The sequence below is a fragment of the Hipposideros armiger genome, unplaced genomic scaffold, assembly GCF_001890085.2.
Source record: "Hipposideros armiger isolate ML-2016 unplaced genomic scaffold, ASM189008v1 scaffold_506, whole genome shotgun sequence".
Classification (NCBI taxonomy): domain Eukaryota; kingdom Metazoa; phylum Chordata; class Mammalia; order Chiroptera; family Hipposideridae; genus Hipposideros; species Hipposideros armiger.
The window spans coordinates 571,547-596,312 of NW_017731856.1; the positions used below are offsets into that span (position 1 = coordinate 571,547).

Consider the following 24,766-nt stretch of genomic DNA (forward strand, 5'->3'; position numbering starts at 1 on the left):
GGGTGAGGCAGATCAGTCGCCGGCTTCTGGACGGCTGCTCACAGCGGCTGCTGGCCGCTCACGCTGGCTGCTGGCTACACACGGTAGCCCATGGCAACCCACTCCAGCAGGGGTTGCAGCCTACACCGTCGCCGGCAACTACCAGCAGCCCAGCTCCAGGTTGAGCTGTTGTTCAGCATCTTAGCTGTAGAGGGCAGTGTCACTGGCCCTTATATGTGGGATCCAAACTGGGGCCCTCTGGCGTCCCAAGCCAGCTCTTAACCAATGCACCACTCGGCCGGCCCCCTCTGATGATTTCTAAATCCCTTCAACCAGTTTATCCAAGAATACACTCAAACTGATAGCCATTCCCAGCATGGAGCTTGCAGACTGATTATGTGGCTAAGAAGTTCCACTTTGTCTCTTGCTGCAGTTTCATCATGTATGAACATGATGGTATTCGATTATCTTCATCAAATACGAATGACAGCTTGTTTGGAAAGAACTTCTGTGGCACTTCGTAGAGCCTGGATTCAGGGGGTGCCCTGTCAGGGGGACTCCAGTTTGAAGGTGCAGTATAGATATTTGTCCTGTTCCCAAGCACATTTGTGTACAAGGATGCGATGTTGACCTTCTGTGTGAGTATGAATCACTGCTTCTCTTACCCCTATAAATGAAGCTTCTCTTCTATGACTCAGGCTACCGGCAACGTTCTAAATCTTGCTTACCTGGACCTCTTCCACCAAAAGTAAGTAGTTTAACATAACAGTCTCCATTGTAGCAGAGACAGTTACTGAGGACTAAGAGAGTCTGAAAGGTAGTGGTTTCAGAAATGGCAGCAGGCATTATGACCGGCCAGGAGAAAAGAGAAACCAGATGGGACTGCTATGCACTGCTGGATGCAGGAAGACAAGAGGGTGATGGAAAAGAGATGCCTCAGGTGGGTTTGATCAGTTGCTATGGTTCCTAAGGCCTATTGTAATACCAGAGGCCGGCAGCTATGTAAGTACAGTATGCACATGCAGATTTTGGTGCAGGCTACCTGGGAAGAGCCTGAGGAAGAAAGAGGACTGCCTGCTGCTCAGGTCGGGTTTCAGCCTGAGAAACAATTCGTAATGAAAGGCTTTATAAAAGAACAATCAAGAGCGTGGATTTGATGGTAAAAGGAAAATGGCGTACAAGATGACCTCACAGTGCCCTAGAGACCAGCCTTGTTCAAGAGAAGTCCTACTCCTTGGTATCCCAAGCTCAGCGTGCTCCCCTGGGAAATGGCATTGTGGCATGGCAGCCACTGTGCTCAGTGTATTTGGAGTCAACATTTCTGGGTTCAAGTCCTGGACCCCAAGTTAGCATCTTGGCAACCTTAACAAGCTGTATCACCTTTCTTCACCTCTGGTTTCTCATCTGTTAAACATTTGCTGAGCTCTGGAAGCTATTAGGAGTTTCAAATGAGATAATCTAGACAAAATCACAATTTAAAATTTCTCTATTTGTCTACAGTACCAACACACTCCGTTTTCTTGTCCTATTCAGAAAAAGCTATATAAGGTAGACCAATTGCTATGAGTGATACTTTTCTTTTTTTTTAATGGCTATTGCAGGACCCCAGGTTCATTATATATACACACATCATTATATTGACTATTCTAAGCAGATAGCTGCATGAGAGCATTTTATCTGAAGGCTACTTTTGTCTATAAGATGAGGGAGGGACATCTGTGTTTGACAGTTCACTTAAGAATGGCCCCCCCCACGCACACACCCACACAAAGACTTTATGTAAATTAATAGAATGCTAGGACTGAGCCTTATAAGGAATAGCACATACCTATCAGAGCATCTTTTTTTAAGTAATTTCAATAAATGACAAGTATCTCCTTGTAATCAGACTAGTCGTCACAATTCAGACCATATTATTGTGGTCCAGAGAGAATTTTATATCGCCAGGCTGAGTAGAACTGTCTATGAGAGAGGATTCCCCATTCTGAAAAGAGTCCAGTTCTCTTTATCCTGCTCCCCCTCATGGAACATCTGACATAAGCATGGTACATTTGTTAAAACCAAGAAATTAAGACTGATACCATATTATTAACTAATCTAGAGACTCTGTTCAAATGTTACCACTTTTCCCACTAACGTCCTTTTTCTGGACTAAGATCTCTAGGATTTCACATTACGTTTATATGTCCTATTTCCTTACTTTCCTCCAATCTATAACTATTCTTTGGTCTTCTTAAAAAAATTCTTTCCTGACTTTATGTTTTGAAAAATACCAGCCACTATTTTGTAGAATGCCCTGCAATTTGGGTTTGCTTGATGTTTTCTACCACAAAAAAAAAAGAATAATGTGCCCTCTCAGTACGTCTATGAGTAGGTACGTGACAGCACTGACCACTGGTCCTGTTAACTTCGACCCCTTGGTTAAGGTGGTGCCTGCTAGGTTTCTTCGTTGTAAAGTTATGATTTTTCTCTTTGTTAATAATAAGTATCTTTCTGTTTTAAGATTTTACGCTTTCTTCAATTGATGGTCAGGGTTGGAGCAAGTATCGTGCACAGAAGGTTGCCAAGTGTCCTGTCCGTGGTGGGAGGAAGCCGGGCCCTAGAAAATGATGGAGCCATTATTTAAGTGTTTGAATAGATTTCTCTCAATCCATCCTGAAATGGATTGCCTGGCATTGCATTGCAGGGTTTTTAAGTCCTACCTCCAGGCAAATCTCATAGTTACTAGCAAAAATGAAAGTATGAAATGCTTTTTAATGTATATTTAACAACACATAGTCTGGTGATTACTGATGTGTATTCTCTGTGGGCTCCCTTTGCTATCAGAGGAGGATGTTAAGAGACAACATTTTTACACCTTTATTCTATCTAAATCCATCACATGTTTACTTTCTAAATATCTGTAACTGTCATTTATAGCAAGATCATAAAAGTCAAATACTTTAAGCCTAACTCAAACTTTGAATCATAGGATTACAATCAATTTTCTGGAGAAGTACAATTACTGGTTTTCCTTACTCTATCTTATGAAATTGCCCTCTATGAAATGACACTAGAGTACAGCCATTAAAAAAATTAAAATATCGCTTAGTAATGGGGGTAGAGAAGAGAAGGTAATGCTACTTTATTCATCTTTTTTATTTAGAAATTCATGTGATGATAGCTCCTATTTAAAAGAATTGTCATCATTGAATCAGTGTCATGTCTGTTTGTGTTGAAGAAGTAAAATTCACAAAATGGACTTAATTCCTTCCTATGGTGTCATTATTTAATAAGGATTAAAGTACCATTTTTATTTTGCATTTATACTGGGTTGCACAGCAAGAGTTCACGTCTTGTACTAATGTATGTTAAACAGTTGCATAGTACATAGGCCATTGTTGTTAAAATAGCAGTCGTGAAGGCATTTTAGCTCACAGAGCCCCAGTGGTCTCCATTTTGTTTGTTTTGACATTATTAAACTCAATCTGTTTCCCTAACTGTGACTCTAATTACTACATTTGCATGGCAGAAAAGTTTGCTTTGTGGGTCGACTTTTATTAACAGTGTTTGCATGTTGTTTTCTGCTCTCACTCTCGGTGTTTCATGAGCACCTTCAGTTGCGATGAATAATTATGCACAATCAATAAGTTTTTGTGTTTGTCTTTGTTGTTTCTTTGATGTGGCCTCTAGGATGCTGCCGGCAAGGTGCTGGACCGCTGGGCCATCATGTCTCGAGAAGAGGAAATCATCACCCTTCAGCAGTTTCTGCGGTTTGGAGAAACCAAATCCATTGTCGAGCTGATGGCAATTCAGGAGAAAGAAGGGCAGGCCGTGGCTGTACCATCTTCAAAGACAGACTCAGACATCAGGACTTTCATTGAGAGCAATAATCGCACCAGAAGTCCCAGCCTCCTTGCTCACCTAGAGAACAGCAACCCTTCCAGCATTCATCACTTTGAAAACATCCCCAACAGCCTTGCGTTTCTGCTTCCATTCCAGTACATAAACCCCGTCTCAGCCCCACTGCTAGGATTGCCTCCAAACGGGCTCTTGTTAGAGCAACCAGGACTGAGGCTGCGGGAACCGAGCCTTTCCACCCAGAATGAATATAACGAAAGTAGCGAGTCTGAGGTATCACCCACACCTTACAAGAACGATCAGACGCCCAACAGAAACGCCCTGACCAGCATTACCAATGTGGAGCCCAAAACCGAGCCAGCCTGCGTGTCCCCGATTCTGAATTCTGCCCCGGTCAGTGATCTGACCAAAACTGAACACCCAAAAAGCTCCTTCCGGATTCACCGGATGAGAAGGATGGGGTCAGCCTCTAGGAAAGGAAGAGTGTTCTGTAACGCATGTGGGAAGACATTCTATGATAAAGGTACTCTCAAAATCCATTACAATGCTGTGCACCTGAAGATCAAGCATCGGTGTACCATCGAAGGTTGCAACATGGTCTTTAGCTCCCTCCGAAGCCGTAATCGCCACAGTGCAAACCCTAACCCTCGCCTTCACATGCCTATGCTAAGGAATAACCGAGACAAGGATTTAATTCGGGCCACGTCAGGAGCTGCCACCCCTGTCATAGCAAGTACAAAATCAAATCTCACCCTCACCAGCCCTGGCCGGCCCCCAATGGGTTTTACCACTCCCCCACTAGACCCCGTCTTACAGACCCCTCTCCCTAGCCAGCTGGTGTTTTCTGGGCTAAAGACTGTCCAGCCAGTTCCTCCGTTTTATAGAAGTTTACTCGCTCCAGGGGAAATGGTGAGCCCTCCCACCTCCCTCCCGACCAGCCCCATCATCCCCACCAGTGGTACCATGGAGCAGCACCCCGCACCACCCTCTGAGCCAGCAGTGCCAGTAGTCATGATGGCCACTCATGAGCCCAGCGCCGACCTGGCCCCTAAGAAGAAGCCCAGGAAGTCCAGCATGCCTGTGAAGATCGAGAAGGAAATTATTGACACCGCTGATGAGTTTGACGATGAAGACGATGACCCCCATGACACGGGTGCTGGGGTCAATGACGTGAGCCATGACAATCATTGCCACTCCCAAGAGGAGATGAGTCCAGGCATGTCGGTGAAGGACTTTTCTAAGCATAGCAGGTCCCGGTGCATTTCAAGGACTGAAATCAGAAGAGCCGACAGCATGACTTCTGAGGACCAAGAACCGGAGCGGGACTATGAGAACGAGTCTGAGTGTTCAGAGCCCAAACTAGGGGAGGAATCCATGGAAGGGGATGAGCACCTCCATGGCGAAGTGAGTGAGAAAGTCCTGATGAACAGTGAGAGGCCCGACGAGAACCACAGCGAGCCCTCTCACCAGGACGTCATCAAGGTGAAGGAAGAATTTACAGATCCCACTTACGACATGTTTTACATGAGCCAGTACGGACTGTACAACGGTGGGGGAGCCAGCATGGCAGCCCTGCACGAAAGCTTTGCATCATCTCTGAATTACGGCAGCCCTCAAAAGTTCTCCCCAGAAGGGGACCTGTGTTCTAGCCCAGACCCCAAAATCTGTTACGTGTGCAAGAAGAGTTTCAAAAGCTCCTACAGCGTGAAGCTTCACTACAGGAACGTTCACTTAAAAGAGATGCACGTGTGCACGGTGGCTGGCTGCAATGCTGCCTTCCCCTCTCGCCGAAGCAGAGACAGGTCAGTAAATCTCCATTGGCTGCTCCTGCTGGGGGTGGTGGGTGCCAGTCTTGTTGGACTTTAACATTAAAAAAAATCCAACTTCGGATGTTTTGGATGCACTGTAAAGATTGTCCTCAGTGACCACAAGATAACCAAGCTGCCATGCTCATGAAGGATTGTTGCAGTTGGTGCTTGTCATGATTCAGCATGCAGAGTCATACGCCATCTTACCCAGTAATGCACGCCATTTTTCTCTGTGCTCTGTGGATGTGTGTGTGTGTGTTTTTCCATGCATCTAGGTGTGTGAATCAGTGAACTATGTACACAGTTCCCTGCTTCCCCCATGAACCTTCACGTAGAAGCCGCAGCTTCTGTTATAGGTGTTTCTGCTTTGCCTTGTGGCTTTTTAATTAAATCAATATATTATCTTCATACACACATATTTATCCAATATAGAAACAGAAATTTACGGATGGAAAGAACCATAGGTCCAGGACATCGAGACAGCCTGCATCTCCGTAGGTATAACCAGAAATGTTATCATTCTTACATGACTATTTAGTCTGTCCTTGAATTCTTTAAGAGTCATGAAAATATCCAAAGAAAATGGGACCAAAGTGATTGCTAATATGGGGAGATGGTATGGCGGTGTGGGTTTCTTTATTCTACCTTCACAATGTCTTTGAGCACATCTCTAAAATGTAGTCTATCATGGGAATTATGTTCAGGATGGGAGGCATGCATATACTTTTAGGATTACTGAGAATATATTCTGTCCAGCCTTCAGATGACATCACACCTTAGCTATGTAGCTGCAGCTCTGAAACAGTTGGGCTTAAACAGAAGCAGCTGGTCCTAAACCTACAATGTTCTTTTTCAGTCCTAAGGAAAATGTAATAGAAATGGAATGTGTCAAGGTGGTCAGTGTTGGGGTACCACAGTTGTCCTATACTTGGGGAGATGAGCTTGTGAGCAGATAGATCCCTTACATAATACACCAGCCCAGCTAGAGTCACACACCAGTTAATTCTTCATGTTGGACCGGGGTTTTTGGTTTTACATGGTCTTTAAAAAATATTTTTTAGAGAAAATTTTATTACATGGTAAAAATCAATGTATGTAGAAGAAAACAAATTTAACTAGGAAGCTTCCAAATAGCCACCACCCAAATTCTAGTGCTTATCAATTTTGGAGAGTTCTTTGACAAAGTAACATGCAATGAAAGTACCACAGAAAAGCAGTGACTTGCTTCTAGAATATTCTGTTTTGTCTTCATATAGAAAAGATTCGTCTTTTTTTTAACATAAAAGCTTAAAAAAATTGTTTTCCTATTATAGCGAAGTATAGTACAAGGGACCCAATCCATGAAAAGCAAAATTTCTGAGAAAAATAAGTGCCTTTCTTTATACAACTCAAAAATTGCTTTGAAGAGAAATCTATCTTAAAATTTTCCCCTCCTTAATCCCTTCTCCGCCACTCCCATTTACATTTTTCTATAAAAAATGGTTTATAGTCACAAAGTTCTTTTCAGTTTTGAGTTAGCATTGACAGTCCCAGAATATGGCAGATTAGATGGCTACACTTTGAATAATAAAATATAATACTACACCCAACCTCTCTCTCCCTAAGTTTGTGAGTAATATTCGTTCTTTTAAATTTGAAATAGTGCACTTGTGATAATGAGGTTAATGCATTGGACTTTTTTTTTAACAAAAATAAAAGACTCATGAAAACTTGCATAAAATATTTATGGAAATGGAGTGTTTGAAGACAAGCCAAAATTTAAGCTTATTTGCATGAATTCCTATCACAGTTTTAGTTGGTTTGCTGAAAATATTGCAAGTCATAACACTGGAATAAATGACTCTGAGACCAAAAGGCTATAACACCCAAAGCTCGGCGCTTTCATTTATGTCACTTGTGTTTTTATGTCCTAGTACATAAGCAGGTACTGTTGAGATGGTGGTTTTTCTAAGGAAACAATATTTATTGACAGGTGAATATTTCAGTCTCCATTGAGAACTTGGTAGGTGACCAGCCATGTGGGAATTTAGACCATTGTCCAGGATAACTAGGATATTCCAGGTGGGAAGGATAGTACTGATATTCTTCTCCCATGTGTGTTCAGTCTCATAGGAGATGGCGAACCTCAAAAGACAGGTGGATACATTTCATTTGGGTAAAATATCACATCACACCCAATCTTTTTAATTCTGGCGTTTTCTCACACATGATAAATGAAGAAAAGCAAATTGAAAAAAAAATACTGTACAAAGAAACTTTTTGGATTCTCACTTGAAATTTTGCTTTTCAAGAATACTCAAGTATTTTGATCCCAGGTTAAAAATGTAACAAAAACTCTGGTACTTCAATTTTGGCATTTTTTGAAGAAGAAAAATGTCCATCCTTATCGAGTCTATGACTTGAATTAATATATGACCCAAGTGTAGTTACCACCAAGCAACCAGAAACAGTGATGCCACTGGGGTGCCAGCCTCTCCTTGCATCCCAGCAGAGTGGATTCAAAATAACTTTATTCCTGTTTCAGCCTTTTATCATCATTTCATCAACTAATGTCGACCTGTAATTTAACCTCCTTATTCACCAAGCCTCTTGGATCCCATCTCTGATCTAACCTTTAGACTTACCTTCCCCTTTCTCTTTACTTTTACTGTATTAGTCACGAGAACCCCAGGAATTTCGTGTCCCCACTTTTATTCTTTTCAGTTCACTATGTAGGGAAGGCAGGGGTTTTTTACCTTTCTCTGAGCCAGCAGAACCTCCATCTGGACGGTTTCCGTAGGAAGCCATCCTTTTTGCCTTTTTTAATCCTGCTGTCCTCAGGCCCACTTCTTTCCTCTCCCCAGAGTCTCGATTCATCCATCCTTGACACCACAATGTCTTCTTTGTGCAAATAAAGCATTAGAAGGGATTTTTAGTGGGGGCTGAAGTGTGTAAGGGTTTCTTGGATGCCTGTGATAAAACTAACAGAATAACCCTTGTCCTTCTGTTTATGGAAACAGCCTTCTTATCTTCGGGCTCACAACACCATACGGGAGTGATACACAGGTCTTCTTGGGCTTCTTCCAAGATGGTTATACACGAGGGAGTGACATTTTTTGGTCTCTAGATACGCATGTTAATCAGATGAAACTAGAAAGATGTTAAATACTGTGTTTTAGACTTGGCAGCTTGTTAACAGAGATTTCCAGGTCTTTGCTGATGGTCCTTCTAGGTTTTATAAGATCAAGTCAAAGGCTTTCTGAAACAGAAAGAATGTTCTTTGTCTAAAGTCAGCAGAAAGGGAGAAGAGAAACAGGGGGGTCACACACAAGGTTTGTGAGGGCTGAGTATTCTAAGCAGTGTTTAAGATAACTTTTTTTATACAGCTGTGAATGAGTTTGAGTTTAATAAATTCAAAAGCAGAGGGGACCATTCTGCACTGATGACAAAGAGCCAGCTAATAACCACAAAGTCCGAGTCACCCAGTCATTAGGTGGCTGTTAGAATAATTTTTATTCTGGGTATAGAAGTGAAATGTAAATGATTTTCTCTGTAAAGAACTAGGATACTATAAGGTGATTGCTGAAATATTTAAGTGTATACTGATGACATTGTGTAGTGCTACTCCTGAAAGCTTCTAAACACCCTTTCTTCCTTCTGGTTTATCCCATGATTTTTTTTTTCCCCCCGCTACTAAGACACTATTCTGTCAGGGAACAGGAAGGTGGCCCTCAGTTTTGAAGTATACACATGAACTACTCCCTAGGAAGAAGAAATTATAACTAACTGGCCTAGAACCTATAGCCCACATAAGGGAAATTTTCTTGAAGACCAGTGTCATGGTCAGAACTCACTTGGCCTTGTTTGCCTTTGGTCATACTGTCATCCTCTGACTTGAATTTTGACACCCTCAGGCCACCTGTATTTAAGGAAAGCCCATTTATAAATTACATTTGGTTTTTATTCAGAAAACAGACATCCTCTGTCCTCTTCCCTAAAATTCCTTATCATTTGCTAATATGTTAAAATCTGTTTACATCGATTTTAGTAATTGGCAATTTTAAAACTCTGTCAACTACAATGAAGACTTTCTACCAGAAACTAGATGGTCCGCATGTAAAGAAACACTTATCTCTTTGTTTTTCATCTTCCATGAGTTTCACCATCTTTGTCTCTCTCCTCCTCTGAGAACAGTGGCCACTAATTGCCAAAGTTTGTCTTAAATTTTATCAAATGTAAGCATAGATCTTCAAGGTGTAGGAAAGATGATTCAGCCCCCTGAATAAATTTGAAAACAAAATAATATTTGCTTAGAGTGATTTATAAATAAATATGAGGCAACCATTGGTGCCAAGTGTGAACCTTCTCCGTACTAGTTAAATCAGTCCAGATTTAAACATGTAAACTTCTTGATTTGTGTGGAGTAAGACATCTGTATTTGGTTTATTAAAACCTGCTGATGTCTCCAGAACTAAATTTGTTCGTATATAGGCCTCTGGGTAGCTGTGGCTCAAACGCAGAGATATATAGTTTTTGCTTGTCTGATTACCTGACTTCCAGCCCTGTACAGGTGTGCAGGAATAAATTAACATGAGTTACTTTTGATGAGCCACTGCATACATTAACAACAGAGGTGAAGATGCGAAAACATGCTACCTGCCTCCTGTTATCACCTTCCCAGCAGCAACATCCATTTTTTTTCCCATCATCCTCTATGTTTGGAAACTTACAGAGAACTTTTCTAAGGAGAGAGTTTCAATAAATACACATGATTTCACTAGGCAATACCTCCAAGAAATGAGCCACTTAGCACCAATTCAAGATAACTATTAGTGTATTTGCCCTAATATAATTAGCCGTCAGAGATAGTATGTTAATTCTCTCCAGGTACATGAAGAGAACATTTTAAGGTATCAGCCATCTATTTCATTTCCTGCATTTTTGCCAATCAAACTGCAACCCTCCTTTTCCAAAATTCTTTTATGTAATGAAATTCTGCAGGTCCTCTGACTTTTAAACGTTCAGTGAGAGATTTTTTTTCTCCCGGTTCCTCTATTTGGTTTCACAATAGAGCCAACAGATCAATAGGTCTTTTGTGCTTATCTCCATTACTTTCCATCACAGGCAAACAAACAAAATAAATTCCCTCTCAGGAAGTGCTAGTTGTGCCCTCCTCAAGCGAAACTTTGGTAGTAAGATAAACTTCGGTGTCATTCCTGTCTCTGGGGTTCTTTTTATATATTGGGAGAAGAGCAATGAGCAAAACAGCCTCCTAGAATCATGGGGAGACTCCGTCAAGCCTAAAGTGAGCCTCCGATCTTCCTAATGACCACCTGCTGGCCCAGCTGGATGTAAGACAAGCTCATTTAAGCCTCTGCTGACCTTTCACTCCTCCACTCCAAGAACCACACCAGTCACTTCCACCCAACTGCCTACTAAATAGACAACAAAGCTTAATGGCAGGCGAATGGCTCCCCTACCATGAGACAGAGATTTTTAGAAATTTCTATTGATAAGAGTTACATTAAATCTCTGGTGGCTATGTAACTTCTGTTGCACAGACATAACGTTTCTATATGCTCCTTTTTCTTCCCTTCCCTCAAAAGGAACAAGCCGCTGCTCTTGCCAACATTATCTTAAAATTTCAGACCCAAACAGCATTTAGAGCAGAATGCATACACTGAGTGCACAAGCGGTGTTTTTCATGATGACACCCCTTTGAAAGAGTTTCTCCCTCTAGTCCACCTATCTGACCCTTCTGATAGGCTTTTTTGGGGGTGACTTTTTCTTATACATAATTATTCATTTGAGATATTCAGAAGGGAGACTTTTCTTTCTCTGTTGAAATTTCATAGTGAAGATTGGGCTAAGATAGTGTTTTTTTTCTCTTTTAAAAATCCTCAGACCTGATTTAATGTTTTTACTGTAAGACTCTCACAAGCTTCAAATAAATGAATGTGGCAGAATATGAAAGGAGTTTACACGTGCCCCAAATTACAATGTGATAAAAAAGGGATTTAGTAACTTTGATTCTTGAGTGCCAAGATACGTGTGTATGTGTGCGCGTGCATGTGTGAGCCAGAGGCAGGCTGAGGAAAGAAGAAGAAAGAATACTTTTTAGGAAAGGGCAATATTTCTTCAGTTATTTAACATAAAACTACACTTAAAAAATAAAATACCTAGATTTTATGTCCTAATGCAAGCTGCTTGAATTAAAACAGGAGCTGTAAATTCCTGGTAAAAAGCTGTTATGCCTGAACTGTTAGTGATCTTAACTCTAGTACTTTATGGAGTTTATTACTTCTTTTATTAACTAGGGGGAAAAATGTTACCCACTTCTAGTTTAATTCTTGTTCTTACTTGCTCTAATTATTTTGACTTCACCTTCGGAAAAAACAAAAGCCAAGTGTTGCTAGCTAACTGAACATATATGCAAGCGATGCCTCAATTTTCCTATTGCATCTATCAATCTGAATTATTACCCGCTATTCAAAAATTATGCTAACGTTCTAATCTAAATGCATCCACATAATGTATATGTGTGTTTATACATAAACACCCACATAAATAAGAATATCAAAAGACAGATCATCCTTAATTGCCAGAATAGACATCTTTATCCTTAAAGGCAATGTATGAAGTTACTTTATCACATTGATGGGAAACAACAAGATTTTGTAAGGAAAAAGAGACAGATTTGGGCAATGAGAACAACAGATGTTCAGAAGGCAGTGTCTTCGGTCCAATGGCCAGCTGAGGGGAGCTGCTCTAGCTGCTGCCTCCTTAGTCGGCTCTCACTGAGGGGGCACTGGTGGGTCAGTCTGCTCACTAGTAATTGTGTTTTACAGACTTCTAAAGCAATTGGCTCAGTCAGTCCCAATTCAATAAAAGTGGAGAGCAAGAGAGAGAGCACTTTTGTTCTATTTTTTACTTGAAATTATTTCATTCAGCAGTCTGTCTTTTTTATTACCAGGACTTGACATTAGCACTCCAAGCTATATTAGCATCCATTTCAGCAGTTCAGTAATGGTATTAAAAAAACACTTAACTTCAACGGTGAATGGTTGTATGACAGTACCATAAAAAATCCACATTAAAAAAAAAAAACTCATGTATTTGTCCCAGCAAATTATTTTTCACTTGTTTAACCACTTCAAAACTATGTCCTCATGATGGGTATTCACGAGGACCTCCTTCTCCCCAGAAGCAGCCAAGGGCGCTGCTCTGGGGATTAGGGAGCTGGGGGAGGAGGGAAGGGAAATGGAGCGGGGAGAAGGTAGGTAAAGCTGCTGTATACCCTGAAGTTAGATTGCCTTCCGTTCATCAGCAGAGATGGAATTGGCAACCTCAGAGCACCCAAGGTGAAATTCTTGGATCCTCATGCATGGCTGGGATTTGATTTTGAACCCAACCCTCTCCAAACTTGGGAGCAAAGCCTAACTACTTTGGCACTGTAGTGAGCTCATAAATGACTGCATTAGGTTCTAAATTTTGATTAAACATTCAGTAATTAATCAATGGTAGACACGACGCAGTTGGCAAGGTCCAGAGCTGCGAAATGTTTAAGACATAAAACATTACGAAGTAATTAGAATATGCTCTTTCAAAGAGAAGGATTGCCTTCAATAAAGAGGTAAATGATAGCATCCTGTTTATTGTGGATGTAGGCAGCCCGAGCAATATGATAAACTGCTGGAGATACACATATCAGTAATCATCCACATTATTAGTGCCATTAATCATAATTCCAAAAATATGACAGCAGCAGCCAAGTTTTTGACCAATTTTGCTCCTGCCTGTTGGCCATTATGACTTAGCTAATAGACTGCAGAGCTCCTGTGCGTGGCAGTTTGCATTGAGAATGGAAGGTTAATTATATTTGAGCTGCTGATTTCTTCTCTCCTTGGAAAAGGCTTAGCACTTTGACAATCCCAGGAGCTCCCTGTTGTTAAACCAGTAAAAGTGCTTTATTGAAATTTTCTTTGTTGGTCAGGAATGAGATGTTTCAAATGAGATCTGAGCGCCAGGCTGGGATAGCCACTAATGTTTCTTACTCCAAAGTGATCCTTGGGCAGCCAGATGAATCAGTGGTTTCTTCAGATCACTTTGCTCTCTCCTTTCTCTTCTGCAGACAGGTAAACATTTCAACACGGCCTAGTGGTATACCAGGAAACCCCACAAGATTGGTGATAGTCTCAATATGGAGGACTCAGAAAGTTGGGAGCGGTTAAGAATACCGGGAGAAATAAGCACCTCTTAAATACAAAATTCTGCTGCTTCAGCCATGCTTGTGGGAATGAAAAGTAAAAAGAATTTCACAAAAATCACCTGAGTGTTTCCAAAAATCAAAATGTTTAGTAGCTTTGATGGTTGGTTAACTGAAGTTTTCATGTTTCAGCTGACAGTTTTAACATTATGTAACCAAAGACATAAATTAGATATTGTGCATTTTTTTGTTGTTCATGTATCTTAAGTAGTTTCTTTTTCAGCATATAATTCATTCTAGATAAGGCTATAGCTAAATAATAATATGGTTTACAAAGTTCTGTCCCCTGCCTTGCAGAACTCATATATCCCTAATGTTATCTTTTTACAAGATCATAAATTAACCATTTTAATAATAGAAAACATTTTCCATATTTAGTCACAGGAAGTATTTTTTCTGAAAAAGATCCCAGAAAGAAATGGATGTTCCATGTTGTACACATTAGAAAAGAAAACTTAGTTTTAAAACGGCAGAAAATTTTGAACATCAAGAGAAAAATGTGTTCCTGTTATTTTGGAAATAAGTCTTCTGAACTATGTAAGTCAGACTATAAATCAAGAGTTGGAAGACTTGATGGTGACTTCATACAGGCAGGGTAAATACAGAGTTCAAAAATTTTACCTCAGGTTTATTTAAATTCTTAAAAAATGCCAGCATTCATGGTTTTGATTTTTCTTACCCAAAAATACTAGTGAACCAAGCACCATATGAGCTGTCTGATTGAGAAAATTTCCAAACACTGTGAAAACATAATACCATTCACAACGGATAACCCTCAGTGTCTCATGTTACGGTGTAACAGGTACATACTGAATAATCAGCACCCTGGAGAAGCCTAGATATGTCAGAAACGACTCACAAGGAAAATAGTTAGGGAACAGGGCTGTTGGATATTAATACTATACTTAACCTGAGCATCCAGCATATACATTTTCCATCTACCAATCTGCTTTTCCAAATGCGATCACAACATTAACATTTTTTATGCATTCCATAGCAATGACAAATTGTTTTCTAACTGTAGCGCCAGATTTAGTATGCGAAAGACATGTTTGCCTCTGCCAACACACCAATAATTCTCACATCTTCAGAGTTACAACATTTATAAAGTTGCAAAGTGGAGTAAACAAACCATCTGTTTGGCTTTTCCATATATGTCATGCCTTCTTATTAGCATATTACGATTCATTTAGTAAACAAATTTGGTGATTTCGTTCACGTCAAAGTTAGGTCGGAAGCTTGAAGATGATTAACATTCCTGGGACAGGCACATTAATACATTGCTTCCTCTGCAAAGTTAAATGGCTTCTCAGGAGAATCGCCCCTTGTTGACAAGATGAGACTGTCAATTTTGTTTGCCTGCCACATTAGGAGCCGTAAGGGGATGGCAGGCTCTAAGAGAGGGGAGTCATGTAGGCAGCATAATTCACTGTGAATTGAGAAAAGAAGTTTAATTCTGATAAATGGTCGACCCCAATACATCCTACCTGTTATTACAACAGACGTGCCGTATCTGTGCAGTAAATTAGCTAAACCCCTGAAGAGTTTGGTGGGAGCTTATCTTGAAGTGAATAATTTGAATGTAGAGGGAACTGTCTGCGTGACCAGTATGGATGATTTGTTTTATATTGAAAGGGATTGAAGTGACTGAATTTCATATTTTTAATTTACAAGAATTTGCTTAGCTTTTATAGCTTGAATTTAATATGTACTTCTTTACATCTTAGATTTTTTTTCTTTTGTTTTGTTTTTTGTTTTGATTGTTATTCACTAAAATTTTACATTGAACTTTTCTCCTGAGGTAGGGATGGTTTTCAGGTCTTCTGGAGAGAATGTTTCAATAAAAGCCTATAGAACAACTGCGAGTGTTGTAGAAATGTGTACTATCAAAAATGTCATTTAATTCACAGGACTGTAAGCATCCCACCATTAGTAAATGGTAACATAAAAATTTGAGGGGTTAAGGACAACAGACCGTGTTACAGCAGTCCAGATAAAAAGAAAATGAATGAGGTTTTAATTTTTCATTTCTTTCGATTTGGATAGCAGATTTACATTTCTGTTCATGAGTAGCATTGACTCAGTACCCCACAATACACTCAAACCTGGCATCTGTATTTCCCCAGATTGGATGTAAGTTGATCTCTCTATGCTCATATAAAATATAGATATATAGATATATAGATATAAATATAGATAGATACATGTACACACACACTATATATATATTTTTTATATATTACATAATATATGTTATATATTATATATAATTTGTTATGTAAATATCACTGAGATTATTCTGGATGATATAATTTCAGAAATATGTGAGTGTGTGTGTGTGTTAAGTGACAGAGGTGAGCGAGAAAATAAAGGCAAAAACTAATCCAAAATGGAGCCTCAATTCCATTGTAAGTCTCCAATTCCATTGTAATTAATTATCAAGTATTTTGTTTCAGTTCACTAAGTTTAGAATAGCTCAAGACTGATTAAGAATTAAGAGTTAGGTGTTGGACTTCTCATGTCACTTACAGCTTGATTCACCATTTAGTTTTGGCCGCCATGTTCTGGTCATCTCACATGGGCAGGAGACATTTCCTTTTCTTAAAGTTCCTTCCCTGTATCTCAAAGTTGAAACCTCAAAATACTTTTTATTTTTAGATGTTTTTCATTTTCATTTTTATGGGTTGAACATTGTCTTAAGTTGAACTGGGCATTTGAAGAAGTTTGGAAAGGAAGATGCAAGAAAAGGAAAGCCCGAGTCAGGACTCGTGTTCTCTCTCTCAAGGGCACTTGCGTTTACTTGACTGTGTTTGATGAATTTCGTATCTTCTGTGGTTGCTTGGTAGAGTTTTCTTCTTTTTTTTTTTTTAACTGAGATGTCATTGATCTAAATTTTTATTAAAGAAACAGCAAAAGACTGGTAGTCTATTTTAGTCCAGTTGGAGTACTTCCACTTAGCATTTCAAAAAACAAATTTGGTGTTGTGACCTCTCCTATATAATCTAGGCTTCATCAGGTTTTTTGTGTTTAAGGGTGATCTTAGTCTTCAAGAGGCTTCTGGTAAACCCACAGTATGGAAGGTGCAGGAAAGAGTGTGGAGGGTCAGAGGAAACGTTTGTAATTCCACACATAGCCCAAAGTCTAGGACTGTTTCATGCCCTAATTATATAGCGTTTCCTTGCACCACAGTGGGGTATGAATAGGGTAGAATTACCCTCTGCTCTGTTACCACTGTGTTTGCTTGAATAGTCTTCTGTTAATGCTTCCAATCTTGGGGTCATTGTTTTTCCTTCTACAGTGTATTTTGGGAAAAGCTTCTTCAGACTCATGCATATTATTGATTGAAAGCAAATAAATGTACTTTTGAGTATCTCTTATGTGTAAAGCAGTCTACTTTACTGCAGGAGACTGGAGGGTTAAATCAGATTTAGTTTGTGTTCTTAAAAGTCAGCATTTTGGGACTAAATTGTGAGCTACTCTCTTAATGAGTACTACTGTGCTCATTCAGACCAGATCCCTAGGAAGAGCAGATCTTCATCCTTTCTACTTAGGGACTCATCTTCTCTCTCTATCCCAGTCATGTTTTTTTTCTGTGAGAGGAATTTGCCTCTGCATGCCGCTATTGCCGACCGAATCAAAGCAAGTAGAAACAGCTTTCATCTACTGTTGATGTTCTTATAAAATATGAGTTCTAATACAATCTAGATTTGTGTGAATGATTCTCCTTCCCTCTTTTCTGGAGATAAATATTCAAAACACTGAGTCTGTTTTCTAGAAAAATCCATCTCTCTCTCTCTCTCTCTCTCTCTCTCTCTCTCTCAGAGAACTCAACATTGGTTCCTTCCTGGATTCCTTCTTCCACTTACTACTTGTAACTGCATACTGCTTCCCCTGCTAGAGGGTCCTTTCTATTTCCAGCACCCTCTGTCTTCCTCCTGTTTTAGGACCCTCTTCTCTGTACATCTGATAGTCAGTAGGCATGAGTTCTTTCTGCGTCTCTTCCATCTTCCCTTTCTATCTCTCCAGTTTTCTGATCCAAATACACTTGTGAATTGCTATTAACCCTAGGCCTTGGTATCTCTCCTCATGAGGACAGTGTTTTATAGCAGCTGATGATTTCAACTGACTGATTCCAGAGTCTGACAGTAGGTCTTTGTTAAAATATCGTTCCGCCTTTTGTCCATTCTGAGGCTGAACCTAACCTCTTGAAGGGCAGGATCAGTACCCACTAAGGAATTTGCCATTCTTCTTTCCCTCTTTCTCTTGCTTTTCCTCTTACTGCTCTAGGAATACCGTGTGTGTTAGAAAATCTCAAAGCCCACTGTCATATGAGTAACCAGCAGGCTTTCCACAGCCTGTCCTTCCCATCCCCATTTCAAGTGTTTTGCATATGGTATTTAGGAGGATTATTAAACAAAAATGAAATAGATTAAGAAATGAACATAAAAGAATCAATTCTCTTGAACTGTGGTTGCATAATGGAAATCGACTACCATGAATGAACCCGTGTACTGAAGTTATGAACAGCAGAGCTAATGCACTGCCATGAGTTCATCTTTATTATTGCATTACACCTGAATCAATTGATAAAGTAGCTTTTTTTTTTCAAGTAAAGGATGGCACTTAATTGAATAAAAGTCAATGTAATTATATTAGCCGAGGCCAACAGTACTGCTGACAGCGGAAAAGGGACACTGTTGAACAGAGTGCCAGAGCTGGTCTACACATTTCTGCACATCGTTTGGTTGACAGATATTGAGGGCTGGTACATCACCTAATTAGATTACAGATTCCTATTGCTGTAAGTGAGAAATGAAGAGAAACATCTCTTCCTGGTAACATATCGGTGGAGATGTGTAATTTCACAAGTCATCTTAGGAAAGATGTGTCCATCTGAATGACCAGTGTGTCCTTTTGTCAATGTTAATTTATTCTTCCTTATTCCATGTGCCTTGATGTGACTGCTGTGTATCTGGCTGCTGTGTTCTCAGCAGTGCCTCTAGGAAGTAGTAACTGCAGGTGTGTGAGAAGCAATACAGAGTTCTAGATTACAGCCATCACAAAATGTGGGCTCGTGAAATTAAGAAAACGGGAAGGGTGTTAAAAATAATAAACAAGAGAGGGGTTGGATTTCATGAGCTGCTTATAGTTGGCAGATTGTTTTATCAACAGAGTTAATAGTACATAGTGTCACTCTATTTCCACATTCTTGTAATAACTCCGGTGGTGCCATACCCACATGTCAGGGTACAGACTTCATAGTAGGCATTTCCTGCACTTTGCTTCACAACCTGCACTTGAGGTTGTCTGCCATCTGACACCAAAGAAATGGGGAGCAACTGTGTCAGAGCAGGGGCCGTGGGGACAACTTCTGTTTATCATTCGTATGTCCACATACTGCATGCATCTGTGTAGAACTCATTTATGGGCGATGCTGATGCTGTGAATTTGGTTTTTCTTAATTTGATTTATGATTTTTGGATTATGCGGCTGATCTGAAAATCATCAAGACAGCATATGAGATGATCACTTATGACAGAAAATGATTTTGTGATCAGAACCTTTTAAATCCCGATTTTATTGTTTAAGTTTTTTTAAACCAGATGTCTAGAATGTGAATTTGTTTTCTCTCTCTCTCTCTCTCTCTCTCTTTCTCTCTTTTTCTCTCTCTGTCTCTCATTCTTGCTTTCTTTTGTGATCGATTTAGCAAAAGATTAGAAAGCTGATCTTATTATCACAAGGTAAGCTCAGCCTTCCTAAGTGCAGTGTGAGGGGGCTGTGCCCCTCTCCCCCTGAAAACCCCGAGTTCTATATATATATACATATATATATATTGTCTTGTGTGGAAAGGTGGAGAAGTCTTTCTCGCCTTTTTTGTCTCTGAGGCACATACCTCTCAACCACCTCTAAGAAATACTAGCCATGCTTGTCACCAAATGGGTGACGCATTTTGGTCTTCCATACTTTTGATTCATCATCAGGAGGTCTGTTGAACTTCATACTGGCCATTCTAGGTCATTTATATTATCACAATTACTTCTCCAAGATGTAGAGCTTCTGCCATTATTGAGAAGCTTTTATGTATCTGTAATTTATTTACTGGTTTATTTTTTGGAAGGATAGCCTTCCATTGAGGTCTCGTCAAACAAGTGAGCCTTTGCAGGTGGAGAGAGGTATATGCCCAAGGGCACTTTAAAAATAAACGGGGATGTAAATACAAAGGCAGTGTTTTCAGATGGATAACAACATATCAGCTTTATAAATCATGGCAGCCCTATGGATGCTCTGGGACAAATCCTGTCTCTTTTTAACTCAAGCAAAGCCCTCAGTGAGAAAAAGTTTTGCTTGTCTGAGAACTACGGATTCCAGTCATTAAAATACAGGGACCGTATGTTATTATTGTGCTTGATTTTTATTTATTTATTTATTTATTGTATTGTGTAGTTTGTTTTTTTGTTTTTCTTTTTGTCCCTTTGGGTTTTCTCTGATGTTTAGTGTGATTTTTTTTTCCAAAATGGTGGGTGGGTTTTATTTTTAAAAAAACAGTATCTGTTTTTCAGCTTTTTGTCTTAAAGACTTAAATTTTAAAAGTTGAATTGCTTAATGAAAACATCTTTAACTCTACAATGCAGCAGCTTCTGAAAATAAATGTATTTTACTATTAGATTTAGCTGATCCCAAATTCTGAGAAAAAGGATTTATGTTAAGGAGACTGTAACCCTATTCTAAATTGCCAGTCTATTAAGCTAATATTTTTTCCTACCTAAAAACTTAAAGTTTAGGAAGGTAAGGGGCAAAGTTAAATACAGAGAGTGCCCCCAAAAATATATATACACATTTTAAGAAAGGAAAAAAACTGTGTTAAAATTGTAGTGCTCAGTATATACCGATAACAAAAGAAAGATGAATATAAATCATGTGGATACATTTTTTTTACACCCCCGGTATAAATTGTCTAGACCATTTACTTTTTTAAAGGGTGGATCATTTGATACATCTAAATACAGTGTTTACTGTAGAAAACAGGTTTTGTTTTGGATTTAGGTAAATCGAAATTATTCAGTTTAGACAAGCAAAAAGTTCCCATTATTTTATCCTACTTAATATACATTCTAAAATCTCTGCTATGAGATTCTCTGCAGCTAATGCTGCATGGTATTAATAGGAAAGCTAACAGAACAATCAATGAGGAAAGGTGCATGGGTTGCATTCATCCTACCCTTGAAGAGTTTTACTCGCTTATAAAAATCATGGTAATGAAAGGCTCCCGTTATTGCACTTCCCACCACTGCTTATTCCCAAATCCTGAGAATGTAGGGAACTGTTTGCTTTTATAATGGTGTAATTAGCGATGACTGTGCTTATTTGATGCCTTGTGAAAGCTTGAATCCATTTTAAAATGCTCTTCTTTTTCTCACCCCTCCCCACTCCCTGCACACCGCCCCCCCCCCTTCCCTCTTGTTTTCCTAGACACAGTGCCAACATAAATCTGCATCGTAAACTGTTGACCAAAGAACTCGATGATATGGGCCTGGACTCATCGCAGCCCTCCCTTAGCAAGGACCTCCGGGATGAATTTTTGATGAAGATCTATGGAGCCCAGCACCCCATGGGGCTCGATGTCAGGGAAGATGCCGCCTCTCCCGCGGGGACTGAAGACTCCCACCTGAATGGGTATGGGAGAGGCATGGCGGAGGACTACATGGTCCTCGACCTGAGCACCACCTCCAGCCTCCAGTCTAGCAGCAGCATCCATTCCTCCAGAGAATCCGACGCGGGCAGTGACGAGGGGATTCTTCTCGACGACCTTGACGGGGCGAGTGACAGCGGGGAGTCGGCACACAAGGCCGAGGCCCCGGCCCTCCCCGGCAGCCTAGGGGCTGAAGTGTCAGGATCCCTGATGTTCAGCAGCTTGTCCGGGAGCAATGGTGGGATTATGTGCAACATTTGCCACAAAATGTACAGCAACAAGGGGACCCTGCGAGTGCACTACAAAACGGTGCATTTGCGAGAAATGCACAAGTGCAAAGTCCCCGGTTGCAACATGATGTTTTCCTCTGTGCGAAGCCGAAATCGGCACAGTCAGAACCCTAATCTCCATAAAAACATTCCCTTTACTTCCGTAGATTAGTCTCAGAACGGACACTACAGATGCCAGCTCTCACCAGACGGCCTACATTTGAACTGCCATAGTCAGTGTATGCTTGTGTACTTGGGTGTGTGTGTGTGTGTGTGTGCACGTATGTGTATGTGGATGGGTGTGTGTGTATACACATGTATGCCTCCATGTCTACACATACACACACCCCCAGACACACACACACACACACACAACACACACACACACACACACATTTTTTTCTTTAGATATAAAAATATAAACACTAGGTGCTTTGGAAATTTTTTTTCCTTTATAGTTTTGGAAAAGGGGTGGGATCTTTCATTTGGGAGGTGAAAACAAAATACCCTTTAAACACACATACTACACACATACACACATACATAAAACATGCAAGTAGCCCAAATTTTGACAGAATAATAATTCTGGGCCCTCTCCAAAGAGACAGTTTGTTGTACCCATGACTGTTGCCTGCAAAAAAAATAATAAAAGGGAAAAAAAAGAAAAAGAAACATAAAAGGAACTTCTTAATAGTTGTCTTTTGTGAACTTTAAGGTTTTGAGAGAATCTTCAACTAAAGCATGGCAGATTCACCTGTAAATATTTAGCCTTGAGAGGCCAACGGTGTAAAACAATTGTATTGGTGTTGTTTAACTCTTTTGTTTAATTTTTACAGTTACATCCAGCTGTTAGATATGCAGGAAAAAAAATAGTTTGCTGGCTAGCTCTATTCATTTATGTTAGCATTAATGCACATTTTTTTTTAAAACATGGTCTTGTTTTTACTACCTGCTAGATATAGTGATAAAGAGGTGCTGGCATGCTTTACAGCACAGACCTGATTTTTTAAAATGTCCTGTACTAGTACATAAATCCAGTCATGCACTTTTTTTCATACACTACAAGGGGATGTGTAATATCCATGCTTCTTTTTTATCCTTAAACTATTGCCATACTTCAAGTAAGTGTCTTTTTTAAAAAAAATTCACTTGTATAAAAATGGTCTGGTCAGTATGGGGCACAAATGCCAAACAAAAGTATTAGTGTTAACACAAAACTGCCAACTTTGCACAAGTTTCCAGAAAAGAAAATACAATTAGTCACTCAACATAACCACAGGCCAATTTGTCGGCCACCAGAAAACCGCTTTAAAAAAAAAAAACACTTGGTGATTCTTTCAAGTGCCGAATGTTATTAGAATCAACACTGCATCCTTCTTGCTTCTATGTTAAGTTACAGAAAAGGAAAACAAAATTATGTGGTGTGAAACAGCCAAGGCATTTATTCTTTAGAGGCAGGATAATATTTCAGGATACAAAAGCCCAAATTACTCACTATGGAACAAAGCTGAATACAGTAAAAGAGTTGAACACTCATTTCCAAGGACCTAACTGTTATCCTTTCAAAAAGAAAGAAAAAGTCTGAACCGGGCTGGTCTGTTGTATGGCTGGCTAATTTGTGGCGAGTTCTCCAGGAGTACTCTGATTCAGGCCCATTGGACAGACAAAATCGAAAGACGTTTGACAGCAGCCGCATTTAGAAGTCGTACCCATGTGCTGAACTTGAACTGAGCAACACTCCTTTCTGAAAAGCCAGAAGAAGTGGGGGGTGGGGGTGTAAAACAGGATCTCTCACTGTTTAGTGTTTCCCCACACGATTTGTCAGAGAGAAATGAAAGCAAGCCTAAAACCAAGCAATTGAGAGTGAGAAAGAGGGGGGGAGACGATACTCCAAACCTTTTTTTGTTTTGTTTTGTTTTGTTTCCGATGTTTACACATGTTGCCTGAGCTGGTTAACCACATCGGCAGCCTCAGCTACCACAACATACAACTAAATGATGATATTTACTCAAGTTCACTCTGCAGCCAAAACCATTAGGGTGTGCACTGCAGACTGTGTTTTGTTGTCTTTTTTTTCTTTTTTAAGTGAAGGGGGACAAAAAAAGAGATAAGGAATATGTTGTCAAACAGTATACAATAATTTCAAGAGAATGTATTTCTTTTCTGCATTTAATGGCCTCAAACATTTCTCATCAGTCAAAAAGTTAGACCCCCCCCCTTTGTTTTAATTTTTCATGTCATTTCCATTTTTCATATGTTTTGTAATTATTTTTTTCTATGTTCACATCAGCATTCACTTCCGTTAAATTTGCCAAAGGAAACTGTTAATGTGTTTCTGTTGTTATTATTATTCCTATAGGATTTATTGTACCTCACAGTATTTATTGTTTCCAAAAATAAGCATCATTAGTTGAGGACTCAGTATTTTTATTTGTGAAAATTTCAGAAACAATAGATTTTTTTAAGATAAGCTAGATGTGTAGGAGCTTTATCTTTTCATCTCCTTCAGAGGATGCTATGGGGTTCACTTAATTCTTCATTTGTTCTACAGTGAGGCAAGACCAAAAGTACTCGCAGTACAAAATAAACCTTATTAAACACTATGTCTCTTAAATGACAAATGTTTACCGTAAAAAGCTGAGGAATTAGTAATAACCATTTTTTTGTTTTCTTGTACCTTTGAATTCCCCAAAGTCTTAATTGCTTTATTTTGGTGTTGTGTTAAATTGAATAGACAGAGATGTTTTCCTTTGTTTTATACCATATAAGACTCTGTACAGTATGTTTGTGAAAGATTGAACTAGAATAATGAAAGTTTGTTTGCAAACATTCTGGTCCTCTTAGCGTTCTCTGTGTTGCGCTTTTGCCCTGTTACCAAGTGACTCGATTCAAAAAAGGGATAGAAAAACGATGTTTAGCATCCCAGCAAAAGATT

The 24,766-nt window shown here is 39.6% G+C and overlaps 1 protein-coding gene across 1 annotated transcript in view; it reads left to right on the top strand.

The window, feature by feature from the left end:
* Positions 1–22,144, top strand: part of BNC2 (basonuclin zinc finger protein 2) — a 410,108-nt gene extending 387,964 nt beyond the window's left edge. Inside the window, exons 6-8 of the mRNA XM_019667815.1 lie at positions 3,652–5,621; positions 6,060–6,125; positions 21,343–22,144. Of these exons, the coding sequence (XP_019523360.1) occupies positions 3,652–5,621; positions 6,060–6,125; positions 21,343–22,003 (2,697 nt within the window). The 3' untranslated portion in view covers positions 22,004–22,144. The remainder of the gene's footprint in view (positions 1–3,651; positions 5,622–6,059; positions 6,126–21,342) is intronic.
* The last annotated feature ends 2,622 nt before the right edge of the window (positions 22,145–24,766 follow it).